This window comes from Lemur catta, chromosome 9, assembly GCF_020740605.2.
Source record: "Lemur catta isolate mLemCat1 chromosome 9, mLemCat1.pri, whole genome shotgun sequence".
Taxonomy (NCBI): domain Eukaryota; kingdom Metazoa; phylum Chordata; class Mammalia; order Primates; family Lemuridae; genus Lemur; species Lemur catta.
The window spans coordinates 41,684,387-41,711,419 of record NC_059136.1 but is presented as its reverse complement, the minus strand read 5'-3'; the positions used below and the strand labels follow the sequence as shown (position 1 = coordinate 41,711,419).

The 27,033-nt window shown below is 39.0% G+C and overlaps 1 protein-coding gene across 1 annotated transcript in view; it reads left to right on the top strand.

Annotated features, from left to right (window-relative positions):
- Positions 1–27,033, top strand: part of COL14A1 (collagen type XIV alpha 1 chain) — a 200,049-nt gene that overhangs the window by 73,251 nt on the left and 99,765 nt on the right. The window contains exons 12-22 of the mRNA XM_045560831.1: positions 480–625; positions 3,089–3,218; positions 4,678–4,817; positions 10,564–10,690; positions 12,112–12,251; positions 12,744–12,876; positions 14,264–14,323; positions 15,964–16,115; positions 21,401–21,530; positions 24,435–24,557; positions 25,978–26,127. Of these exons, the coding sequence (XP_045416787.1) occupies positions 480–625; positions 3,089–3,218; positions 4,678–4,817; positions 10,564–10,690; positions 12,112–12,251; positions 12,744–12,876; positions 14,264–14,323; positions 15,964–16,115; positions 21,401–21,530; positions 24,435–24,557; positions 25,978–26,127 (1,431 nt within the window). The remainder of the gene's footprint in view (positions 1–479; positions 626–3,088; positions 3,219–4,677; positions 4,818–10,563; positions 10,691–12,111; positions 12,252–12,743; positions 12,877–14,263; positions 14,324–15,963; positions 16,116–21,400; positions 21,531–24,434; positions 24,558–25,977; positions 26,128–27,033) is intronic.

The following is a 27,033-nucleotide window of genomic DNA, read 5'->3' as shown; positions in this document are numbered from 1 at the left end:
ACTAATAACAATGTGTCAGGCACTATGATAACCACTCTGTATAATTGTTGGATTTATTCCTGGCAACATTCTGTAAGGTGAGTATTAATGCCTTCACTGTGCAGAAACATTTCAGTGACAATTCCTCTTTCAAGGGTGTTTTAGTCCACTAAGAGGAGGGCATGCAAACCAAGAACATGCAAACAAATCAGTGCAATGAAGTGCTGTAGGCACTCCAATAGAAGTGTGCACAAGGAGCTACAAGTGTAGGGAAAGTCCTGAACTTGACATCATGGTTAGAAGAGTAGCGGGGCTTAGAATTATATTTGAAAACAGCAATGTTTCCTATTTTTCACTGGCACTGTTTAAGCCAGGAATTTGCAATTTACCCTTAATCTCTCTCTACCCTTCAAATATGGCCAATCTTGTTTCTTGATTATTCCATTTTCTCAAGGATGCTTATAAATGGCTGGACATTTAAAAAAATTCTCCTCTTGCAGTTTCCTTGCCCATGGCATCCGACCTTGAACTGTACGATGTGACGGAGAACAGTCTGCGGGTCAGATGGGATGCAGTGCCTGGGGCCTCAGGGTACCTGATCCTTTATGCTCCTCTAACAGAGGGTCTGGCTGGGGATGAAAAAGAGGTAACCACCTGCCACCTGCTAGAGTCCTTGAATCTTTGACTTCCTCAAAATAAATTTTCTTTACTGTAAAATTTTAATCGATAAAATTTAGAAAATTCAGATTAGCAAAAAGAAAAAAAAGCCCTTGTAATCCCACCACCAAGAGATAGCCATTGTTAACATTTAGTTAATAGTTTTTGTCAATGCATTTTTAATACCACAAATGGAAATGGTTTTGTAGCTTACTGTTTACATTTCATTTCTTGTGAATATCTTTCCATACTTTTAAAGAATATTTGATATAGTCATTTTATATAGGCATAGTCTTCCACTGTTGGTTTGAACAGGTCATGTTTAATTAACCTCATGTTATTAGACTTTTAGATAATTTGCTGTATAAATAATGCTTTTGTGAATATTTCCAACATACATCTTTACATGATTGTTCAATTATTTTCTCAGGATAAATTCCTAGAAATGGAGTTCTTTTTCCCCAAAGGATATTGAAGTTATTAAGGCTTAAACTTGGTATTATCAAATGGCTCTAGAGAAATTTTATAGAATTTATTTCCTATATGCAGTTCATAAGTGCTTCCCCATGCACAAATTAAATTTTTTCTTACTAATTTGAGAGGTAGACAAATATATCTCATTGATGTGAATTTATTCCATTTTAAATGATGAATCTTTGACTTTGAAAGAATTTTAGGCCTCATTTTTAATTTATAGGAGACAATAGCTATAATGCAGACATTTAAGGAATGAGGAGAAAGTGTCGCTAGCACTTGGAAGTGTCTTGACCAGGCAAGCGGAGTGAATAAGTGAGGCAATTTGGAACTTGGTTCCCTCACATTGTGTAAAACCTGCCTCTGATGACCAAAATATTTAAGGTCGAAAATACAGTGTCAAGAATAGAGCACCGATGATATGCATCCTCTTATTTCCAGCTTTTGCCTATTTGGATTTAAAGTTGGCCTAAGTTATTTTGGCAGGAGAGAGACTTTAAAATGATGCTGAAAAGATACTCAGCCTCTTACTAGGAAAGAGAAAAATAAAAATTGAAGGGAAACTAGTTTATAAGCAACAGATTAGCAAAAAAAATTAAGGTCTGGCAATACCCTTAGTGTTAACGGGCATGTGGGAAAAGCACTCCCACACTGCTGGTGGGCATGTAAATTGGTACAGCTGCTTTGGAGAATATTCTGAAATATTTCATCCTGTTGAAGATGCATACTATTTTTATAAACATCTTGCAAGGATTTTTCAATGCAGGTACTTCATCAAAACAAAACATTGCAAACAACTAACGTACCCATCATTAGAGGGATGGAAAATAATGGTATATTTATACCAAAGAATATGTAAAAGAATTAATAATATCTACTCTGTCCTTGTGAATTAACATGGGTAGATAAACCTTGAACTGTAATATTGATAGAGAAAAAAATAACAAATTATAAAGATTGTGTTGATATGGTCCCCTTTATGTGCATTGTTAAATATACAGGACCATATATTGTTTACAAATACAAAAATAGGGCAATAAGATATACATCAGCATCAGGGTAGAGGCCATGAACAGCAAGAATGAGAAAGAACTTGTTTTATTTGAGTATATTAATTCTTTTTAAAAATAAAATTTGAAGTCAATATGACAGAATTTTGATATTAAATTTGAAGAGTGGGCACATCAAGGTGTATTATATTGTTTTCTAAACATTTATGTTATTTATGTTAAGATATTACAAAATTAAAAATGTTAACTTCATAATACACTACAGACCCTCTATGGAGTTTTTTTTTTTTTTTTTTTTTTCTCTTCCAAAACATAAAACTATCCTGTCACTCTGTTATCTCACAACTGAGAATGTTGGCTAGTTTGACTGAATCCAAGAGTCAGAAAAGTTATCCCAGAATCAAAAAGCAAATTTCCAAGTTAGATGTCAAGGTGGGTTTATCTCTTCTGAATACTGAAAGGGCCTTGCAGTCCAATTGGACAGGCCCCCTTGTTGAATGGGGTGGCAAGACTGGCCCAGCTCTGTCAAGCTGGAAGCAAAAACTGGGCATCCAGCCAGAGGACTGGTTAGAATTAGCCAGTAGTGAGAGATGCCCACTGGCCCTGCCTCCAGCACACTGGCTTGGAGCTCTCAAGAGAACATTTCTGATTCAATCCCACCCACCCTCTCCTGGGGACCATATACTAAACACTGTGATTCTGGCTGCAGTTGCTGTTTGTCCAGATGCAAAGAGTTATCCTAACACAGCACACATGAGTACTTTCAGTTTTATATGGTTCCATAGTATCTGTTCTTAATATAAAACAACATGAGACAATTAAAAAATTATGACTGAAGCCTATTTAATGAAGGGATTGTGTGTGAGGAGACAGGAAGTCTTATTCCATGAGGTCTCACCTTTATTCAGTTCAGATCCGTATGAATAATGCACATGGGCAAATGATCTAATAACATGTGTTCTTTTCAGATGAAAATTGGAGAGACCCACACAGATATTGAATTGAGTGACTTGTTGCCCAATACCGAATACACAGTCACGGTTTATGCCATGTTTGGAGAAGAGGCCAGCGATCCTGTTACAGGACAAGAAACAACATGTGAGCAGTACAGTCATTCAGATGAAATGCTGTAATAAAAGCCCAATAAATGTTGGGATTCTAAATTGGAACTACTAGTTTAGGTTGAAACCTCTTAAGAGCTAATTGTAACTTAAAAAATCATGTATTTTATTTAGAGGTAGGAAATATATTTCTTCAATCTTGTATTATTATGAGTGATATGGACGCTGGAACTGAACTTTGGCATCCTGCAGATAATTCCACCTGTATATTTCCTTGTCTAAATGCAAATGCTAGGTCAGAATAAAGATGGAAGGGCATAGGATTTGGAATCATAGCAGCTGAAATGGGAATCCCAGCTCAACTGACATTTTATCTGGGTGACAAAGGGCAAGTGATGTAACTTTTTTTTGAGTCTGTAGAAAGAAGAACAATAATCTTGCAGCATGTGGTTGATATAAGAGTAAGTACAGTGGGGCATGTGAAAGCACTCAGCATGCCTGGCAGGTTTCAGTAACAGCGTGAACAAAGGACAGAGTCGCAGGAGACGGGGGCAGCAGGATATAAGAGGACTGGTTATGTAGGGTCACATAAACCACTGTAGGAACTGTGGATTTATTCTGAGGATGTTGGGGCCCATTTGGAGTGTTTTGTGCAGAGCAGTGAAATGATCTGGCTTATGTTTTTAAAGGAGCATTCTTAGGGGTTCACTGAAGAATAGTTATAGTGGGGGAAGATGGAAGCCAGGAGATTGGCTGGGAGACTATGGCAAAAATCCAAGCCAAGAGGAGTTGGATAGTGGTTTTCACCAACATGGTAGCAGGGGAGTGAAGAGAAGTGGTCATATCTAGATAAATACGGAAGGATTTGCCAATGAGTTGGAAATGGGCTGTGAGAGAAAGAGGAATACAGGATGACTCCAAGACTTTTGGCCTGAGTGATGGGAAGCATAGTTTCCATTTGCTCAGAGGGAAAGACTGAATGAGGAGGAGACAGAGGCAGGCGGCAAGAGTCAGCACTTCAGTTTTGGACCAGTTAAGTTGGGATGTCTCATAGATACCCATGTGGAGCTGGCAGATCGATGGGCATTCCCTGATTTTACACGTGGGAGAGTGTGGAGCTGAAAAGTAGAGTTTTGCCAGAGGCACATGGTGGAATAGCTAAGAGTTGATTTCAGAAGTTCTTGTTTTTGATCCATTTTCTTATTAATATTAGGTTAAAGTGATAGGCATGGAAAATTTACCTAAATCTTACTTATTTCTAAGCATGTGTAGCTTATTACTACTATTTATTCTCTACAAGGAAAACTTTCTTTGTTAATAGAGAATATTATGAATTTTTGTGAGACAATGCACTGGTTATTTCAGGGTTATAAGTTGTTATCTGGATGACATTTTTCATATGTAAATAGTTCAGAAGTCAGAGATGCTGTTTATTATCTTTTTTATGTGTATGTTCTTTGAAATTTTAATTATTTTCTATTCCATCTACTGCCAAGTGCCTTTAAATCCACCAAGAAACCTGAGAATCTCCAATGTTGGCTCTAACAGTGCTCGATTAACCTGGGACCCAACTTCAAGAAAGATCATTGGTTATCGAATTGTGTATAATAATGCAGACGGCACTGAAATCAATGAGGTAAGTTGTGGAACATGATGAATATTTTTCAGGCGGTGTGTGCTAGTCATTTGTGGCTGCATAGCCAGTCATCTCAAAGCCTAGTGGGTTAAAACAATGCCAATTATTTATTTTCTCTGATAGTTTCTATGGGTCAGGAGTTGGGGCTTGGATATGCAGTTCTGACTTGGGGGGAGGGGGCACTCATGAGGTTATAGCCAGATGGTGGCTGGGTCTGGCATCATCTCAGTGGCTTCTCCACACTTATGTGTGGTGCTTGATCTGGGAAGACAAAACAGCTGGGAGCTGGAGCAGGTCTCTGTAGGTAGACTCTGCACATGATGTCTCCAGCATGCAGCTTCCAGAGAGTTGGCTCAGTAGTTCCTGATGTATGTCCAGAGAGAGAGACAGAGAGCTCTAGTGGAAGCTGTACCACCTTTAATGATCCAGTCTCAGAAGTCACTTGCTGTCACTTCCACCACACTCCATTGGTAGCCCCTGCCTGGATTCAAGGTGGGGAGAAACACAGACCCCACCTATGGTGAGAAGCATGCCAGTTGCAGGACAAGCGGAGCACATAGGATGGAAGGTATACATTGATGTGACCATCTCTGGAAAATACAGTATGCCACAGGGCATGGGGATGGGGAAGTATGTATATTCATGGAAGCATCAAACTAGAAGTAATGCCGTGTTATCAGTTTACCCCTCCACTTTTGAATAAACAAGCATCTGAAAGACCCTAGTTAGATGAGACTAAATTTAGAAAAGAAATAATTCAAGTTTTTTGTAGGAAGATATTTTCAAATAATAAAACTTGTTAAAAACTCATGAAGACATAATATCTTACATGCAGTGACTAATACTTTCAGAAATTCTGTACTTGGAAATATGTTTTAGCAAGATAGCAAGGTTATTTTTATTTTATTTTTACTTATCTTGGTCCAGGAAGCTAAGACAAAAACGGAAATATGTTGGATTACATCATTTCTATTTTCTGACCAAATAAAGCAAATGTTTTCATATGCAGAGGCAAACTTTTGCTTACAATTAAATCCAAGCAATATTTTACAGAATGTGTCCTCCTAAGGGACATTGTGTAATGGATGAACAGTAAATGCACATTTTTTAACATACAGCAAAGCGTGTTCAACATCCTTCATTAAACCTTCTTAAATCCTGGAGAGTAAGTAATTCTGATGAGTCTGGGGTCATTTGGACTACTTGCTTTATTTTTGAAGCCTGAAGCAGTAGAAAGATTGAAATAAAATATACTGAGCAAAAGGTGTCTCTTTGTCTCCGGTAATCTATCAACTGCTTTCCCAATGGCTGCAAATTCACCTGTGTAGGAGGATGAGGTGGATAATATAAATGAGTGAAGAAATACAAAAAAATGCAAAGAAATACACTCATCTGTTTTTCCTGAAACATGAGGCCAACTTGGGGTATATTTTAGGGACATGGGTACAGAAAAAAATTTCTACTGAAGGAAAGACAGTAATTTAAAACCAATGATAAGTGACAACGGTCTTCATTGAGCTTCGGTGGCAGGGACACTAGGATGTGTCGGGGACTGATGTGACGGAGTGTATGTGCACCTAAGGTGCAGCCAGTCTCAGCTCCTGCAGATTGCTGCTGCAGAGAAACCCAGGCAGGGGCTGCCAGATCCTGGGACTCAGGGAGAGAGTCCAGCAATTTCTATTTATATATAAAACTTACCAATGTAAAAATGTTGACTCACTGAACAATCAAAATAACACAACTATAATCACCAATAAATATTTGTTCATTGTAGTGCACCTTCCTTTGGTAATAATTTTTAATACAATAAAAATAAATTTTCTTTTATATAATCAGTTATATTTATAAATAATGTAATTATATAATTAAAAATTATAGAACTTCTATGAATTTAAGCTTCTATTTATAGACAGTGCAGCCACTGGATTTTTAGGAAATCCTCAAAAACATTCTGCAATGGACCATTAAAATGTCCCAAGTAAAATCTACTTAGTACATAACATGTAATTCATTATAATGGTGTTTGCTTTATACCCCATTAATATTTTTCTGCTTTACTTCCTCTTCCTCTCACCTTCCCTCTTTCATATCCTCTTCTTCACTTTGTGTCTTTTTTGCATTACGCCTCTCCCCAACTCTTTGGAGATCAAGCAGCAAAAATAAAACAGGACATTTGAACAAATGTGATGACGATGATGACAGGATGATGGCAGCTAAGCCTTGTTGAATGGCTTGCCACCACCCAGGCACTGTTCTAAGTGCTCTGCAGAGAGAACCTCTAAGGACAGAAGCCATCTCGGATAGCATTTACTGTGAAAAGATTTGGGAAGCGCGCAAACATGATGGGGAATTAAGTGCTGCCATTGGAGTTTTATAAATGCAAAGGTCACAGGTTTTAGACTTTGCGAGGCCAGTTCCCAAGAGCAGTGACTCAGCAGCAGAGTCCAGAGTGGAGCCCAAATCCCTCATTCCTCATCAAGGCCTCTTTCTTCATCCCTTCCAAAATTAGGCTGAAGTTAAGCTTTTAGCTAATCTTTGAAAATTATTCTCAGAAACAGTTGCATAACAATGAGATCATAGTCATTTGTTATCATTTCCTTAAATTTTTCCCCTGTATCTTGAAAATACTACCAACAAAATTGGTTTCCAGGACCAATAGTTTAAAATATGATATTTTAGTAAAAATAAATGATACCTAAATGCCTTTGTTTGATTTGATGAAATAAAATAATCAATTCTGAAATTATATAAAATATAGTCTTTTCAGCATCAAACCAAATCCTTTAATAAATAAACTCAATCCTTTTTAACAGATACACACTTTTTCCCTTTTAGTTCCTTGGCATACCTAAGAAAATTTGATTTTAACTGCTTTTGTGTGTATTTGATATCTTTGCAAAATCCCCTTTATCACAGATTTGAGAATTAGAAGGTCAAGGCCTAACTCGGCATTACAGTTAATAATTGTATGGCTCAGAGCAAGTTAGTTAAGCTGTTTGGGCTTTAGGTTCCTCTTTGGTGGAAAATAGTTATTATAAAAGTACCTAGGGTTTGATGGGGTAAGGAGAGAGAGAAAAAGGGAGAGGCTCTAAATAAGACTGTGTGTATACACTTCCTTATACTTTGTAAGTGCTCAATAAATCTTAGTGATGACAATTCAAAACAACAGAAAGCAATACATAAGTATAGTTCAAGAAAATATGTCTTGAATTCACATTTTAAATATGGATTTGTATTTTCTATGAGTTTAAATAGTGAAGCCATACATTAAATAGTGTTTAAGAGCACAGGATTTACAGGCTGAAACACCTGTGTTTAAGTCCTAGGTACCAGCTGGTTTCCCTTGGACAAGTTTCTTAACTTTTTGGAGTCTCATTTTTGCCATCTTCCAATTGGGAGTAATAATTAGCTACTCTACAGGACTGTGGTAAGGATTAAGTCAATTAATGCACATAAAGCATGCAGACAGTATCCAGGCTGGGGTATAAACTCTGAATTCTAAGAATGATCTGTCATGTTACCGATCCTGGATTCAGAAGACGACAGTACATATTTTTGGTTCGCTATTGCTGTGTAACCAGCACTCCAGCTTAAAATACAGCCCATGATTATGCAACTTGGGCAGAACTCGGCAGAGACGGCGCCTTTCTGCCATGTGGTGTCAGCTGGGGTGATTCTCACATTCATCTGGGAGTTTGACTGGACTAGAACTTCCAGGATGACCTCACTCCCAACTAGAGAGACTGAAAAGGCTGGGCGGGCTGGCCTCTCCTGCCGTGTGGCCCAGGGCTCCGATGTGGTAAAATGAAAGCTCCTTTCCACAGGGTTTGCACTCTTTGCGATCTATGGTTGATTCCTTAGGGATGTAGATGGTTTCTGGACTGGTTCTTAGTTTAGATGAGCCCTTTCTTATCTCTTTTAAAAAGGTTCTTTGGGGCCTCCATTTTCATTTTCATTTACTTATTCTATTCACTCAAAAAAAAAAAATACAATTTAACATACAGTGATGAGGAAACTAAACAGGGTCCTGCCCTCAAGGGACTTACACTCCATGCAGGAGATAGACGGTAAACAAGTATGTAAAGAAATGAAATAATTTCAGGTTGTCATTGGTGCCAGGGAGGAAACCACACAGGCATTGTTAGAAAATAGTCCTACTTATGGGAGGAAAGAGAAACCTCCTCTGCAGTGGGGATATTTAAGCATAGTCCTGATAGACGAGGAAGGCCTGATTCTGAAAAGAGCTGGGAGTAGGGTCACAGACAGAATGAACTGCATGTGCAAAGGCCCTGAGGTGAGAAATAAAAGGACCTGACAGAAGGTCAGCGTGGCTGGAGCCCAGTGGGCCATTGGTAGCGTGGCAGAGAGAAGGTGGTGCCCCAGATATGTAAGATCAAGAGGCCATCTCGGGGTGCTTGGTTCTGATTTGGAGGCAATAGGTAGCCAATGAAGGTTTAAGCAGGAAACTGACATTTTATATTTTTGTAAAGGTCACTTTGCTATGAGCAAATACATAGAGTGAGCGTAACGACCTTCCCCTTAACCTTGGGTAGGATCAAGATTTGTCATCACAGAGTGGTGTAAAGGACATTGGAGACTCAAACGGGGAGAGGGTGGGAGGAGGGTGAGGGATGAAAAATTACCCAGTGGGCACAATTCGTCCCCCGCAGGGATAGAGCAGTGTCTGTTCTTTCTCTTTCTTGGAGGGGGACTTCATCAGGGCTCTGTCTTCCAGGTCCTGCCCTCATCTTCTCTTACTTCATGGTCTATTTTTCCAAGGTCTGTTCTTTGTTGTTAAGTTCTCCTTTCTAATCCTTCCCTTTTCTTACACCCTTGGTCCTTATCCTCAGGACTTCACATATTTTATGTGCCCTAATGAGGTTGGTAATTGTTTTCCCCAAATATGTCTTTCTGTGGAAGATAAAGGAATATTTCAAAAATTTACTGTTTTCTTTTTCTTTTTTTTTTTTTGAGACAGAGTCTCGCTGTGTTGCCCGGGCCAGAGTGAGTGCCGTGGCGTCAGCCTAGCTCACAGCAACCTCAAACTCCTGGGCTTAAGCGATCCTACTGCCTCAGCCTCCCGAGTAGCTGGGACTACAGGCATGCGCCACCATGCCCAGCTAATTTTTTTTTTAAATATATATTTTAGTTGGCCAGATAATTTCTTTCTATTTTTTTAGTAGAGACAGGGTCTCGCTCTTGCTGAGGCTAGTCTCGAACTCCTGACCTTGAGCAATCCACCCGCCTCGGCCTCCCAGAGTGCTAGGATTACAGGCGTGAGCCACCGTGCCCGGCCTACTGTTTTCTTTAGTATTAATTAATGTTCCCTGATTATTCTTCTGCATTTTTGCTCACCTGAGCAACTCTTGTAGGAGTTGTTGTGTATTACTTAGCTATGGAGCCAGCAGAGTTTAGGCAGTGAAGCCAAAAACTGGCTACTCCCAGCAGATCTGGCTAGAAACATTACATATATTTGTATCATCTTAAGTTGTCTGCACTTTATATCTGTAATGAATGGGAATAATATTTATTGCAAAGTTGTCCTGAGAATTAATTGATAGGTAATCTACTTAAGTGTGTAAGATTGGAAATGTGTATATATAAACTGGCTGATTTTATAATTCAGTAATTTTTTTTGCAGTGATTATAGATCTGCTGCCAGCCAAGTGAACGACAGGCAATAATAAAATGACAACTGTATTTAGAAAGTATTAGATACAGCTATTATGACATCTCACTTTTGCAGGTTGAAGTTGATCCTGTTACTACATTCCCTCTGAAAGGCTTGACACCCCTCACAGAGTACACTGTTTCCATTTTCTCCATCTATGATGAAGGGCAGTCGGAGCCCCTGACCGGGATTTTCACCACAGGTAAGCCGCATTATGGTTTGAGAGGTTTTTTGGAGTAGCCATGTAGAAACCAGAACCTGGAGCATCTTGTTCAGCTGTGATTTTGAGGAGATTGCATTTTAATTTTTACTTCTTTTATATTATTATTTAAAAATGAACAATTAGATGACTAGTATGAGTACTGGCTAATTAGTTTCTATAAAAGCAAGGAAAAGAGAAAAGACCACCTAAATTCAAAAGTTCTCAATTAAAAAAAACCATACATTGTTCTCTTTCTAATCTCATACTTTTTTCTTTTGTTCCCTGGTGTAAAATTTTCCACATCCTTCTTCCATTCATATGAGCATGTGTCTTAAGTTGAACTTCCAAAATTTCTGATATTTGACAGTTTTTGACCTTTAAAAATGTCAGTTTCATACTATTTAACCTATTACATCAGTCTATAGCCAATAGTGATTTTCCTGGAGCCTGAAATCTTCATACAACAATAAGTAATATTTTAAATACTAAAATTAAATATAAGACATGAATACATTATTTTCCTTTTCTGTATGTACCCTAAAAATCTGTAATCACCCTAAAAATATAAAACTTTGTTTTGCTTCTTGGTGGTAATAATCCTGTATTGTTTGGTTTCTGAACTTATCATTGATTGCACTTGGAAACAAATTTAGTCTTATATTAAGGAAATGAGAAGGTAATTTAGAGAGAGATGAGAAAGAAGTTGGATTGGGAAATAATGTTCACAGAAAAATTCAGTAATTTCACTAAATCTCATGAAGGCAAACTCCAGTTGGAATTCTCATGGTGTCCTATCAAAGAGATTTAAATACCTGGGTTTCAAATAATAAAAATCAATACCTTGACAATTTATTTTGTGTGTAGTTGGATGCATTGCTTTCTGTTGTACATCCCAGAGTGTGTAAGCTGTGAAGTAGTGGAAGATCTAATAAATTATATTTCACTTTGGATGACTGCTGTATGTACAAGTTAATAGGGTGAAGATTCTTCTCCAGGACTTATTACCAGGGAGTGATTTAGCCACGACAGCAAATAGAGCTAAAAGGGAACGTTTCTCAGGCCCCTAGGGCACCATTTTAATTTCCTCAAGATCCTTGGAAAATAATATTTTTGTAAAATAATGAATATGGAGCTCTTGTTTTTTTACAGTTAATGAAAACAGCCAAATGGAGAAGCTAAGAGTTCTGGAAATTACTGGAAAACTTTTAAAATTTGTCATTTCCATGGTTTTCATGATTTATGATGTTGGTAAATTCTGGAAACAGAATGTGAGGCCGCCGTGGACTGATTGGTGCTACTTTCCCAAAGTAAAAGATTCCTCAAAGGGTCTGTGCTTCCTGCAGCACCCCCGGGAGCTGCTTGAGTTTTGGCTTTCTTCCCTTCTCAATTCCCTGACAAAATTCTCCTTCCTGGGCTTACAGAGGAGGTTCCAGCCCAGCAATACTTGGAAATTGATGAGGTGACGACAGACAGTTTTAGGGTGACCTGGCATCCCCTTTCTGTTGAAGAAGGGCTACACAAGTTGATGTGGATTCCAGTCTACGGGGGGAAGACTGAGGAGGTGAGTTGTCTGAAGCAGACTGAAAATCAGTCTGCAGCATTTTATCTGGGAGTGAATACCGACTGCTGCATTGGGGTTGGTCTTCGCTTTAAATTATATTGAGAATCCCAGAAGTAATTAATATTTTCTATGGCATGGAGTTCTATAAAAGTCAAATCATATGAGTTTTCAAAGATTAAAATGAATGGTTGCCAGGGCTTTAGTTATATACCTTATATATTTTCAGCTTCTATGACTTTAATAAATGACATTTAATAAAACTTTAAAATGCCACTTTTGCAATATTATTAAATTATTTACTGAGAGGATTGAAAGGAATAAAGTCTCTGGCTTGACTTTAAAATGGACTTTAACACCCTTGGATTTCTTTATGCTTGGTTGTTTTTGCTTATGCTCAGAATAACATTTTCCTTTTTTCTATTTTTTTTTAATTTTATTTTTCCCCCTTTTTATTCAAATAAGCCTAGTTACTAAGCACCAAATGCTTTTCAGGTTGCCTTAAAAGAAGAGCAGGACTCATATGTCATTGAAGGCCTGGAGCCTGGCACGGAGTATGAAGTTTCACTGTTGGCTGTGCTTGACGATGGGAGTGAGAGTGAGGTGGTAACTGCGGTTGGGACCACACGTAAGTCTTGGTCTGGCCACAGTGGGCTTTAACCCCTCCCACCATCCCTTCTGACCCCTCTTCACCCCATCACTTCCCTTTCCATCAGCCTGAGTCCTGGCCACGGACGCTTCAGTTTTTCTTTGTCTCCCAGAATTTTTCATATCTCTTCACCTTCAATGAAACCCATATGTGAAGCATCTTAGCAACCTAGACTGTGATCACTATAAAGGGAAGGACCATATCTATCTTGTCCTCAGCACTTCAGACAATACTTGGCACATTTTAACTGTACAATAAATATTTGTTGACCAGATGGGATAGGTGGATGGGTGGATGCATGGATGAATGGATGGATGCATGGATGGATGGATGGATGCATGGGTGGATGGATGGATAAAATAATTTATGAATGAATAAGTTGGAAAACAACTAAACCTAGGGCTAACATGTCCAAGAGTCTCTGGAATTTTCCAAGTTGACCTTGGTTCCAAGAATCTTGTGTAAAATTCACTTGCTGATTCATTCATCCCTTCATTTTTAAAATATGAGGTATGAACCACATATTAAATTGTCTTAGATTGGATTTGCTGGAATCAGATTCTGAGACAGAAAATTGCATCCAGAAGGTTTATTGAAGAGTGCATTTGGGAGATGCTTATGTAAGGAGCTGAGGACAGCAGGACTGGGCATGAGGAGAAATTGAAACTGAGTCCCCAGCTAATCTTATTAGGAGCTCTAGAGCTGGGATGACTCTTCTGAGTTGTCCTAAATTGAGATAAGGGGCTGAGCCTTTGTACCCCTGATTCCACAGCACTGGAGGTGGCTCATCCCCTGACAGAGGCTATGACCTCAGGCAAGGCAGTTCCCAGAGCTGTGAGCCATTGGCAACTAGTATTCCAGCACTAGGTGGATGGATGTGTTGAACTGGAACAGGGATCTGAGCAGAGCACCACACACCCACTTCATTCTGCTGTCTGCCCAGGGTGGATAAGAGAAATAGAAGATTGCCCAAGCACATATACTCCTTGGTGGTCTTGTTTGGCAATCTTTTCACAACTTGGTCTACAGCACTGTTTAATTTCCATTAATCATCATGGCTATGGCCCTATTTCAAAGTGGTTGGGAAGTTTCACAATTTTGTAGGTGTAATTCTAATGTTTGTATGAAGTCTGATATCTGGGATGAGAAATTTTAATTTCTTTGGGTTTCAATTTCCTTACCTGTGGAACAAATATGTTGACCTTACTTACAACTCACTTTTCTGTCTTCCAACCATAGTGGAGTTTGTTGTGGGAAGCAAGTGAGATACTAGTGGTGAAATTTTCTTTGAAAGCTATAAAATGCTGTACAAAAATGTATAGAGTTATTATCTGTACTTAATTTTTAAGTAATGAATATTTTTTAGTTGACAGTGTTTGGACAGAACCAGCTACAACCATAGTACCTACCAGCCCTGTGACTTCAGGTAAGGTTAAATAGGAGCCCGTTTACCGATTTAAAAAAGTTTGATTTAAACAGAAGTTATATCATCCAAACTTTATTTATTTTGTATTATTACTTAGAAAAAGACATGCCCCTCCCTTCTTTCTCTGGCACACTGGTTCAAATTTCACTCCTCTTGGAACCTATCAACATCTTCTTTACCACTAACTGCCAATCGGTCTTGTAGTTCACAATCTCACTGATACATCTCTCTTCCTTTTCCATCTTTGTCTTGGATTCCCATTCACTTTTCAGAGGATGTTAACATAGCAACCTCCCCAGTGGTCTTTGCCCTCCTCTTTATCTCAGTGACTTCTCCTGTTGCTCTCTGCTGAGAATTATTCATATCATGTTTTCCTTACATTTCTTTGGGTAACTGAGACTTGGCTGGTCTATTGTTCTTTCTACATCAGCTATTTCCCCCTTCAGCTTAGCTTTCCCTTCCACTGTAATACACCTCCCAACTAGCTGTCAGAGTCAACTAGGAAAAACACAAGTTTGGTAATATTTATTTTCTTATCTAAAACACACATCAGTGGCTCTCCATTACCCATTCATGTATTCATTCATTCTTCAATTAATCTCTCTCCAGCCCTTCTTTGTGCCCTAAAACCTCTTTTTCATAACATGCAGGTCCTGCCTGCCTGGGTACTGCTTCTTTCCCTTCCTGGCCTCAACCGTCTTTCCTATGCTTCCCCCATTTCCTGCTGCCATCCAGAACTCCTTGCCCTAAATATGAGAAGTTCCCTCCTATTCCCACTGCCTAGTATTCCCCACCCCCAATTTTTCCATGTAAATGTCAATCTTCTACTTCCTCTGTGACCCTTTTAGTATTTTTGTCAAGAGTTAATCACTCTATATCTCAAAGGCCTAACACAGTCTGACATACAGGAAAAGTTCGATGAATATTTTCTGAATGCATTATTAAATGAATGAAGAGAAAGAGCAGTCAGAGGAGACGAACAGAAAGAAAGGAAGTCAGGGTAGAAAGGAGAAGAAAAAGATGGAAGAAATGAGCGAGCAGGCTCCTTGGGAGGTGAGCATAAATGCGCCCAAGAACACGAGTAAAGGAGTTTGGACAAATATCAGAGAAAAGATCATATCCATGTGGGCTGAATGGATAAAAGCAGCCTGGGTGGAGGTTTGTGCTTTGAGTGGCAAGTGTTAGAAACAGAAATCGGGTGGGGGCACGTGGACGGGCTGTGTGCTGGATCCTGGATTGCACACGGAGGCTGACCTGCTCTGGGCTACCATGCCCGCTTCTCCACGGAGCACTGCTGTGAGGTTCTTGTGAGCGTGCTCCCTGTCGGGCTCCAGGGGCGGGTTTACTAGCCCAAGGGCTCCTCTCCAGTTCTCCGTACTAGTGTATATACAAAGCTGATCATTTTGAGGGCTCCTTGGGCTCATCTTGTGATTATCTCTTAAACCCATTTTTGGTCGCTACTCATAGGTATCATGACTCCCTATGAACCACTAAAGCAGAGCTGCTCTTGCTTCATATGGGTCTATATTATGGAGATAACACTAAATGATGTTTGTTGCCACTCCGCAAATAGTTTCTGTGGCTCGTTTTGGACTATGATGGGTTAAAAGTTCTTTAATCCTTGGTTGTGTTTATTCCAGTTTTCCAGACAGGAATCAGAAACCTGGTTGTAGGTGATGAAACCACTTCTAGCCTGCGGGTAAAATGGGACATTTCTGACAGCAACGTGCAGCAGTTTAGGGTGACCTACCTGACAGCTCAAGGGGACCCTGCGGAAGAAGTGGTAGGAATGGTCTGTATAAATACAGCTCACTAGGAACTCCGCGGGCTTTACTAACAGAGCTAACAAGGCAATCTCCAGAGATGAATGCAAGCTTTACTACTCATTTCTTGGTGACTCTGCCATCTCTAGAAACTAATGTTCCCTGTTAATTCAAACTTCACTGCTGATTTCTTGATGATCTTTCTATCTCCAAAACTTGCTCCACATGCCACTTGCTTCAAGTTGATAAAGCCTCTGAACATTATTTCCAATATTGCTTCTGATGCCTTGACCCCCTGTTAGAGCACCAAAGCTGGGTCATAAAAGGCCACTTGTATCTGTATATATGTATGTATATATGTATATAAAAGTTTAATATAGATAAACTTTTCTGACCTCGGGAATCTAATAAAAGCTTTTAAGCAAAGCACATAAGAAAGGTCTTCTAAATGGTATTGTTGAAGTGTCCCTAATGAAATGCCATCTATTAACAAATAGTTATATTTTTCATTGACATCAACTCTTATTGAACAGATTTATAGTCATTTCTAATTTATTCTTAAGCCTCGGTGTCTCCCCTCAGGGATTTAGATTTTTATATGTTGAGTTTTCTTTAAGTTGTTTTACCTATATTTCTTTTTCTGAATGATAAATCTGGTACACTCTTAATCATGGCCTTCCTATGTTTTCTGAATTTACACTACATCATTCCTTTTAGTCTAGAACCTGAAAATTGTGTCTTACGCATGTTTCCAGCCAGACCAGATAGCTCTAGTTTGTAGCCAAAAGAAATTTTTCTTTTTAGTCATGAAATATGCTGTATTTAGCTTTATTACTTGCATTTCTTGCCCTCTGCTGTATTATTTTTGACACTTGAGGAAAGAAGTTCCCAAAATGTATTATTGCTCAAGAATAACATCTTTTATTCACCTTCTTTATTCACAAAGCCTTTGATGGGAAATTATTTTTATTTATGTGCTTACATAAATGTAACTATTTCAGCCCAAAATTCTTTAAGGAAAATATTTTTATTTCTGACCGAGAGAGGAAACATTACAGAACACAATGATAGCCCCAAGAATAGCCATGTATATTGTGAATAGCCAGAAAGCCCATGAAAGTGGTCTGAGAATACTTTTGAAATGTTAATGAATTCTTCAACAAAATAGGTTGAATTATAAATTCACTCAGCCCATACATTGACAAATTCCAAAAAATTAAAATTGTGCTTAGGAATGGTAATTAAAGATAAAATTTGAGATGTTTTATTTTCCCTGTTATTGTCCTCAATTCCTAAAAATGAGATTCATAAATCTTCCCAGAGTGAGAGGTTATTTTTTTGCTTTGTGTTTTTTACTCTTTCCAAGAAACACATTAAGGTTCTTAGTGAATTATTCCTGCTAATTTGGAAAGAATAACAATTTAATCTCATGCATGCACTTGTAAGCTACACCAGGTAAAATAATAATAATATTTACTTTGGGTTGTCACTAGATAATTTTCCCTTTGCTAGTTTCTTTCATTTCACACTGTTTATTTTTGAAATACTTGGACCACCTACATGAAGGGGAAAAAAGATCAAAAGTCTTAAACATTCTACCCCAGTTAAACAAACCTTTAATAAAAATGAAAAATATTGATAAATTTGGTGGTGATTATTTACTGTGCAAAACTTTTTTTTTTTTTTGCTATACAGAGAAACTATTATAGAATTCTTTAAGTATCAAGCTCCTCTAGTGAATTTTTATTAAATTGGTCATGTGCACACTTAATTTACAGGCACCTTCTCAGGAACTCACCTGAGGATTGACTGAAAATTTTTATCTGTGTTTTATGAAGTGTTACTGCTATACAAATGTAATGTGTTATTATTGGAGACAAAAGGTGGGTGTCATGTAAATTTATATTATGAATCTATGGTAGGGCAGGCAGATGCAGACTTATGTCAAAGTCTTGAAATCACATGGACCAAATGATATCTTAAAATAATGAAGCATGGCAGGGAAAGGCAGATGGCTAAAACATATTATAAAAGCAAGAGAGGAAATGTATCCAGATAAGAGGAATACCAAATTTCCCTTGACTATAAAAGCTTATTAAATTTACATGGGGAAAGGATAAGATAGTGTATTGAAGTTGAACAATAGCATATGTGTATAACATTATAAACTGAAGTTCAGCTTCAATATATGTAAAAGAAGGGAAATTACATTTACTTTTCCAGTTGAGGTAAATCAAGTATTTATATACTTTCTAGACATAATTAAATCTACTAAATATTTCCAAGAAAAAATCTTTGAACTCTTAGAAATAAAACTGCAGTACTTATCAAATATTTTATAAGGATTGACTTTCAACTCTACTTTGAAATATGGAGGAGTGGCAATGACATTGCCCTGAATTTTGTTGTCAGGGTAGGGAGGTCTCTCAATTATTTATAAAAGGCTGGAAAGGATTCCAGACTTTCCTAGTGCTTAAGTGTCAAAATCTACAACTGTGAACTGAATTCTGAATTGCAAGAAATTTTTTAGAGTAGGGCTACTCAAAATGTGTCTCAGTCTCCTACAAGATAAGTTCAGGTATTAAGATTAATCTTTTTAGAGATGTTGATAGCTATTTAACATTGCTGCAACAATCCAAGAACATGATCACTTTTGTAACAATTTGATTTCATTGTATTTTATACAAATATTTGTCCGTAATGATGAGAATTAAAACAATGACACCACCACCAACATCTAGTCCTTTGCCACAAATATTTTGAGAATTGCTGTCTAGAACTGAGCTTCATAAGATGGAAACACAATGAGATGCAGGGAATCCTCTTTCCACTGCAGGAGCAGCTTGCTGGATGTGGTCCAGGCTGCTCTGAAGAGCTTTGGGTGATATTAGAGCCAGACATGAAGTTGCATTTCTGAAAAAATTAAAAACATGAAGCTTAGTGGTTATATTTGCATCCCACTTAACCATGAGCATATTTTATAGAATTGTTTTAGGAATAAAACCACCGTCTGCTATTACCGGCAGCATTTGTTTTTAGTAGGAGCACATTTTTTCACTCTGCTTTGTCCAAACAAGCAGAAGTCAAGCATAAGGAACTTTGCATACCCAAGGGGAGATTTCCATTTGACTCTTGGGAATGACTATCATTGGGGTGAAAAGGTTCAAACAGTGCAGTCCTGGAGTTTAATAGGGCAAAGTTTAAAGCAAGGCCCAGACCAGATTCCTGGGGTTTCAGTAAGGATTCTTTACTCAACAGCTCTGTAGGCCTCAGTTTCCCCATTTGTAAAGTGAGTGTAATGATACCCTGTCCTCAAAAGATTGTGGTGAAGATTAAGCAAATTACAGGTTGAGGATCCCTAATCTGAAAATCCAAAATCTGAAAGGCTCCAAAATTCGAAAATTTTTGAGCCACTGTCGTGACTCCACAAGTAGAAAATTTTGCATAAGGATTTCACACAAACTTTGTTTCATGCACAAAATTATTAAATAGATTGTATAAAATTACTTTCAGGTTATATGTATAAGGTATATATGAAACATAAATTAATTTTGTGTTTAGGACTTGAGTCCCATCCCTGAGATATCTCATTATGTATATACAAATAATCTGAAATCCAAAAAAAAAATCTGAAATCTGAAATATTTCTGATCTCAAGCATTTTGGATAAGGGTACTTAACCTATACTGTATTAGAATACATAAAATAGCACCTGACATGTAATAATTGCTAGGTGAGGGTCAATATTATAAATCACAGCAGCTACTTCCTGGCAAGCTAAATGAGTTCTCCAAAATATTGACACTGCTTTTTGGTACTCCACAGGCTAAATTTGATTGGTTCCCAGGCCACGTGCTTCTCAAATTGAGAGATGAATGTACTTAAGGAACATCAACATGGGTGGTTCGCTAAATAGACAGATTGGAACGAATGCCCACGTTCTGCACGCCAGAGGAATTGCATCTAAGAGAAACACCCTGAAGGAAGCTACATGGATGGCATAACACAAGTCAGGGCAACCCCAGTTCTTCTTTTATGTATCTTTAGTGCCAGGGTCGTTCAAATCATCCTAGAATCAAACAGATCCTCTTTTAAAATATCTCACTCCCAGGACGCCAAGTCCACACATCAATACAACCCTGCACATTTCAATGTGCTTTTCTATGAGGAGCAACATCATATTAATCCAATATAAAGTCACCTAATTCAGACTTCCTTTTTTCATATTAAAAAATATTGCTTTTAAGAGCTTAGCAATCTCTTAGCAACAGCTGCTTCTGGGTTCAACTTGAGGCTTTCTAGGGCTTATTCCATGATTTATAGGTTCCTTCCTTCATCCAGAAGTAGACAGCACTGCCCTTTGCCTGCTGGCATCTTACCCAGCCCTTGAATGGGAAAGTATCTCCAGCTGTCTTGGTCTTGTGACTCCCTTAAACCCGTTTGGGTCAGTTCTTAACGTCCTAGCGCTTTTCCAGCCGTGATTAAGTTTCCTAAATGGCCTAGTGATGTGCCAGCATCTGACGACTGGAGCACAGACAGAAAGTTTTGTGGTTTCAGCATTGAGAACATGTGGCTTTTCTCGTCCACACTATTCTCGGGATGCCAGAGTCTGCACTGTCACGCCACATAGTGCGTTGCACTCGCGCTTGTGCGACGTCCACCCCACCGCTGCATTTCTTTTTTGGCAGCCTTTTAGACACAGAGTGACAGTGAGTCCAGATTGAGGAAGACATCTCCTTTCAGAAATAATAAAAAACAAAGTTGCCACATTCTTTAGTGTTGCTGGTAAATATGCTTCAACTCGGAGAACTTGGCTTCAGTGTGTGGTTCTGTTGCTCTTGGCTAGGATCCATGCTTTCTAATTGAAAGAAGGAAATGCTGGGGTCTGATTATCTCTGAAGGAGGAAAAAAAATGGAAGGCTGAATTTGCAAGAGGATACTTAAGAAGAATCAAAAATGATAAGCAGCAGGCTGGGTTATAGAATGAACGCTCCCTGTCCATAAACACCTGCTAGCTAAACGGGCCATTATTCCCTCTTCTGGATACTTTACAAATGCAGAGATGTTGAGAGAAGAATATTCCTTACAGCCTAAGGTCTTCAAATTTAAACCTTCCATATTAGTGATTATAAACTAAGGGTTACTGTGAGGGGAATGTCAGAAATAAATGCTTTTGCACGAATGCCCTTTCTTTTCTCACCATTCTCTGAGCACATCTCCTCGCTTTTGATTATTTCAAAATGCCTAAAGTTATAGTTCACTGGGAACAGGGGAGGATCTCACCGAGACCACGGTCCTTTGCTTTTCTGTTCAGGTTATGGTGCCTGGAAGCCAGAACAATCTCCTTCTGAAGCCTCTGCTTCCCGACACTGAATACAAAGTCACGGTGACTCCCATCTACACGGACGGAGAAGGCGTCAGTGTCTCTGCCCCTGGAAAAACCTGTAAGTGACGCTTTCTCCCTTTGGATACTAGCTGACTAATTAATTGGAAATGCTCATCCCCTGTAGTGCACCCTGAAACAGTATAATGTCGTGAAAAGAGCAAAAGAGATTTAAAAACAGAGAATCTGTGTCGGCATCCTGTCTTCACACATACAAGCTATGTGACTTTGGGCAAGCTGCTTAACTGCTCTGGGCTTCAGTTTCTCGTCTATAAAAACTAAGACTTGAAGAGGCACTCTATTTTTTTTCTCCAGTATCCAATTTATCACAAATCCTGTTGATTCGCCAAAATGTATTCTGCATGTGTGGCCGATTGCTCTTCATCTGATGGGTCCACTCCAGTCCAAGCCACACTCTGTCCATCTTGCCCAGATGAGTGCACTTGCCTCCCGCTGGATCCTGCTGCCCCCACTCTGGCCATCCCTTACTCTCCTTGCAGCAGCCTGGGGAGCTTCTCAGGATGAAAATGACCTCATGTCATGCTTCTGTTTCAAGCCAGCCAGTGGCTCAGTGGCTTGCCATTGAACTCAGGATAAAATCCAGCATCCTTCCCACAGCCTACAAAACCTGCATGAGCTGGAGCCTGCTGATCTCTGTGATCTCACCTCCTAGCAATTCCCCCAGCCAGGCCTCCCTTCCTGCTTGCCACTGAACTCTTTAAGGTTGTTCTTGCCGCAGGCCCTACATACTAGCGATTCCTTCCATGTGAAATACCTTTGCCCAGATGTTTGCGTGTCTGCATTTTTCTTGTCATTCTGGTCTCAGCTCAATGTCACCTCCTCAGCCTTTTCTGACTGTGCCTTGCAAAGTAGCTCCCACTCTCTATGATATTGTCCTGGTTTTTGTTTGTTTATTTGTTTGTTTTCTGCTCATGTTATGACATTATTTATTTTCTGGTATTTTCTTGCTTACTCATGTACTTGCTTGTCATCTGTCTCCCATTCTTGGAAGACAAGCATCATGAAAGCCTGGGACCTAATCTATCTTGTCCACCTCTGTGTGCCAAGCTCCTGCAGCACTGTGTGGCATAGAGGAAGAGTCATACAACGTTTTTTTTAGAAGAATTGGCCATGATCATTAAATGAGGAGGATACATGAGAACCCTTGGTTAAAGCTCTACAGAGTCTTAGTTGTCTTCATTACAGTTAGGATTGTCTATACTTGCATAAAGACTATCCTAGAACTTAGTGGCTTAAAACAGTGATCATTTTATTCCATATCACTATTGCATGGGTCAGGAAATTAGGCAGGGCTTGCTTGGAAATAATTCTTCTCCACGTGGGATTGATTAACTTCACCTGGTGGTATTCACCTGGTGGCTGGGTTGATCTGGAGGGTACAAGACAACTTCACCTACATGCCTGGCATCATGGTGGGGACAGCTAGAAGGCTGGACTCAGCTGAGTCTCTCTCTCCATTCATCTCCGAGCCACTCCATGTGGTCTTTCCAGTAGGGTAGTCATATTTCTTACTTCGACACTTGGGACCAGAAGAGCAAGAGTTCCAAGAGGCAGAAAGTGGAAATTGCTGGGACATGCCTGGAACTAGCAGAGTGTTGCTTCTGCTGCAGACTGTGAGTCAAGGTAGTCACAGAGCACACCCAGATTCAAAGAGAGAGTCATAGCCTCTGCCTCTCAATGGAAAGAGGGTCAAAAAATGTGTGACCATCTTTAATCCATGATAATTACCAAATAGTTACATGTGATTAGGTGCAGAAGGCTGAATTCTGTACCTGGGCACCTAAATGTGGAGTTTTTAACTAAGTCTGTGCAGGTCATTGAAATTCTGCAGCCCACAGTCTTAATTTCTGCTCAACCAAGCAAATAGGTATCATCTTCTCATGTAATAGTGCTGGCACTGCTTCTGCCCTCCCCACGCCTGAGCTAGGTGTGCCTTCACCCAGACTCCCACCAAGCCTGCACATTTTGCTAAGGATCACCCATAGGGTTGTGAGTCCCCATACTGCCTATGGGGTCATTTGGAAGGAGAGAAGGAACAGGGAAGAGCAGAGCTGTAGGAGTTTCAAGCTTTTCACTTTTACCTGTACATTGGTGTCTTGATTTGACCTATATCTTGGAATTTCTAGCATAGTTTGGTATTTTGCTGCTATAAACTACAACTGTTTGAAAACTGTAGACTTAAATAATTAAACAAGAAAATTCAGTGGTATTTACCTAGCACAAATAAAGACTATTTAAAGAATATTGCTATAGCAATATGACTTAAATCTCATTGCAGAAATGCTATGACATGTAACAATCTCTATATAGTAAAATTATTTCAAAGTGTTAGTGGGTGGTCTACTTATTTTAAGCAGTGGTCAACCACAACTAAATTCGAACAACAAAATGATAATATGCATAAAATTTTGTAAAGGTCCTCCATAAAAATGACTTTAATGTTTTGATAAAAATTGATAAACAATAATGTAAAACTTCAAACAATATAGGTAATATGAAGAAGCAAAAAAATAAAAAAAATTGCCAGAATCTTACCTCTGAGAATAATCATCATTAATATTGTGTGACCATCATCCTCAATATTGCTGTACACGTGTATTTTGATAGTGGAACTGAGTGGCATGTTGACAGAAATTTTTAGTAAACACTATTCAACTCAATTTTACTTAAAATTAACTGAAGGAAAGTGGACCAAAATGACATTGAATGAACTTCTGAATTTCAGATAAAAGTGTTTTGTCACAAAAGCAATTCTTTTCTGTATATTTAATATTTAAAACAACCTCAGACCGTCAAAGGCTTCTCATTGTGTGTTTTAGTGCACTTTCCCTTGTAAATATTTTTAACCTTGTGGGAAAATAGCTTAGGTTTTGGTGACAACAGTATAGGTCATACAGAAGGAAAGTACACTGAATCCCTACTTTTCCTTTTCTTTCCTGTTCAGTGCCCTCCTCTGCTCCCCAAAACTTACGGGTGTCAGAGGAATGGTATAACCGGTTGAGAATTACATGGGATCCACCATCTGCCCCCGTAAAGGGCTATAGGGTTGTCTACAAACCCGTCAGTGGTAAGTAATGGTTTGTAATATTATTGGTATCATGAGTAGACACTTAAAATGTCTTTCAAGATAAATTATTTTATTCTAACATTTTATGTATGCTTTATTTTATTAATTCTTTTAAGGAAGTAAGAAAAGCCTCTTACCTATTCTGAAAAGGTTTTTCTAGCATGGTCAGTGTTAGTTAGTTTAGGGTAGATGTAATCAGAATGATGCACTAGTTTGCTCCTGGTTGATTCTTTGTGAACCATCCCTAATTTTTTTTTTTTTATCACTTTGTTTTAGGCCTGAGACATGTGTTAATTTGCAAGATAGTCTTGCTAAATTGGATCTTTGAATCATTTTACGAGTATTTATCAGGTTTCCTGAGCTCAAATAGCTTTGTTTTATTTTAGGCCAGTAGTTCTCAGTTGGTGTAATTTGTCCCCCAATGGAAATATTTTTGATTGTCACAACTAGAGGGCATGAGAACTTGCTCCTGGCATCTAATGGGTAGGCTAAATATCCTACAACTTATAGTACTCTCCTGCCCCAGAATAAAGAATTATTCAGCGCAAAATGTCAATAGTTCGGAAGCTAAAAATCCTGTTCTAGGCCAAGTGGGAGAACTATACATGATCATTTGCACTGTTTAGGGAATGGGAAAATCGCTACTGAAATAACACATGTGTACCAAAATGTATGAATATATTGTCGGAAGGAGTTTTCCGGATGAACATGAGTATGTTAGGAACTTGTCACTAACTTAGAACTCTTAAAGAATGAGCATGTAACGGAGGTAGGAGGTAAATAAATTTGTATAGGATTTAGCAAGAAATGTTTTTAATAGTTCATTAAAGACCCTACTGGGTTGAAACAGAGGTGAAGATGCAAAGGTCTGAAAAAGGCAGATGATCAAGGGCCTTGGGATAAAAGCATCATCTATCTGGTATTAAAAATCCTAAAAGGAGTAGATAGAACTACGGTGGTAACACTCATGCTGGTCCCCATGTGGCAAGGTATGGCCTGGTCTCCATGATAAAATTTGCTTGCGTGCCTGCTGGGGACAAAGTTGGGTGTCCGAGAAGGGATAATTGAGAATTCTTTCTTCAACTGGGCAAGTGCCTTGATTGCCTGTTACAAGATAGTAGCTCACAATTGGTGGATGGTGGACTGCAAGGTGAACCAACTTTTTAAAATAAGAACAATGGCAAAAGCTATATTTGGGAAAAGGACTAGGTCCCTAACATAACCTTTAACATGGCTGGCCTATATGTAGGATTTAGAATTTAGAGCCAGCTGAGACTAGATTCAGACCTCAGCCCTGCCGTTTGCCTGCTGTATGATCCTGGGCAACTGAAAAGCAGTTGAGTGAGTACAGTTTGCTCCAAGAGTGCTTCCATTTTTCCATATTCTGTGGTAACTAAAATGTAGACTCTTTTTCCTTTAGTTCCAGGCCCAACACTGGAAACTTTTGTGGGAGCTGACATTAACACCATTCTTATCACAAACCTCCTCAGCGGAATGGATTACAACGTGAAAATATTTGCCTCCCAGGCCTCCGGCTTCAGCGATGCCCTGTCAGGCCTGGTGAAGACATGTAAGAGCCATGTCCGGTCGGTGCGGCCCCACGGGGGTTTTGCTGCTTTGTTTTCACTGTCACTTGTATCCCAACCCCTGCTTCCCTTGGGTGGTTGGTTTTTCTTTTCCTCAGTGTTGCCCTTTCTGGATGGGGCTTCCTGGAAAGAAAGGTGTGCTCTTTACTCAGCGTATTCAGAGTCCTGGTTGGCAGGCGGCATGTCAGCACCTGGCTTTCACATAGGCTTGACCACTGCAGATAGGATTTCCTTCTGGAAAATCTTTGTTGGCATTTTTCAAATGAGGTGAAATTTTCCAAACAGCCTATAGCCTGACATGGCCAACGTGAAAGCTGGGTCAGAGAGAAGTTTGTCTTTTCTCAGAGCCATCGCTCCATCCACTTGTGCGTGTGCGCACACACTCACACACACACACACACCATCCATCAAAAGTACATGCCATGCCAGCCACTCGGAGGACTTTCTTCTCTACTCTTTTAAGGGTTTTTATGCTGCCTGCCTGCCATCTGGGACTTCTCACTGGCATACACCACTCCCAGACACCCATGGAAAATGCAGTGCTTTCCAAACTCCAGCATGTATGTTCCATATTCTCGAAGTTTGTTACACCTCCGCACCATCTGTGTTATGTATTTCTTCAAATCAACTTACAGTGTTTGACCTAAATACTTTTCAAAACTCATATAATTAGCCCAAACAGAAGGTTAGAATTTTTAATACACATTAAAGATAATACATAAATGACCAAAAATAAAAATGGTTCAGCTGTGTGCTAATTAAAATAATCCTAGGTGCTGTCAACAGTATCTACCCCACTCTTGAGAATGATAGCCATGGTAATATTAAAAGATTAACATTTCCATTATGTGTGCTTTGCTTTTCCGTTTTGTTTAGGCCATGGCTATCTC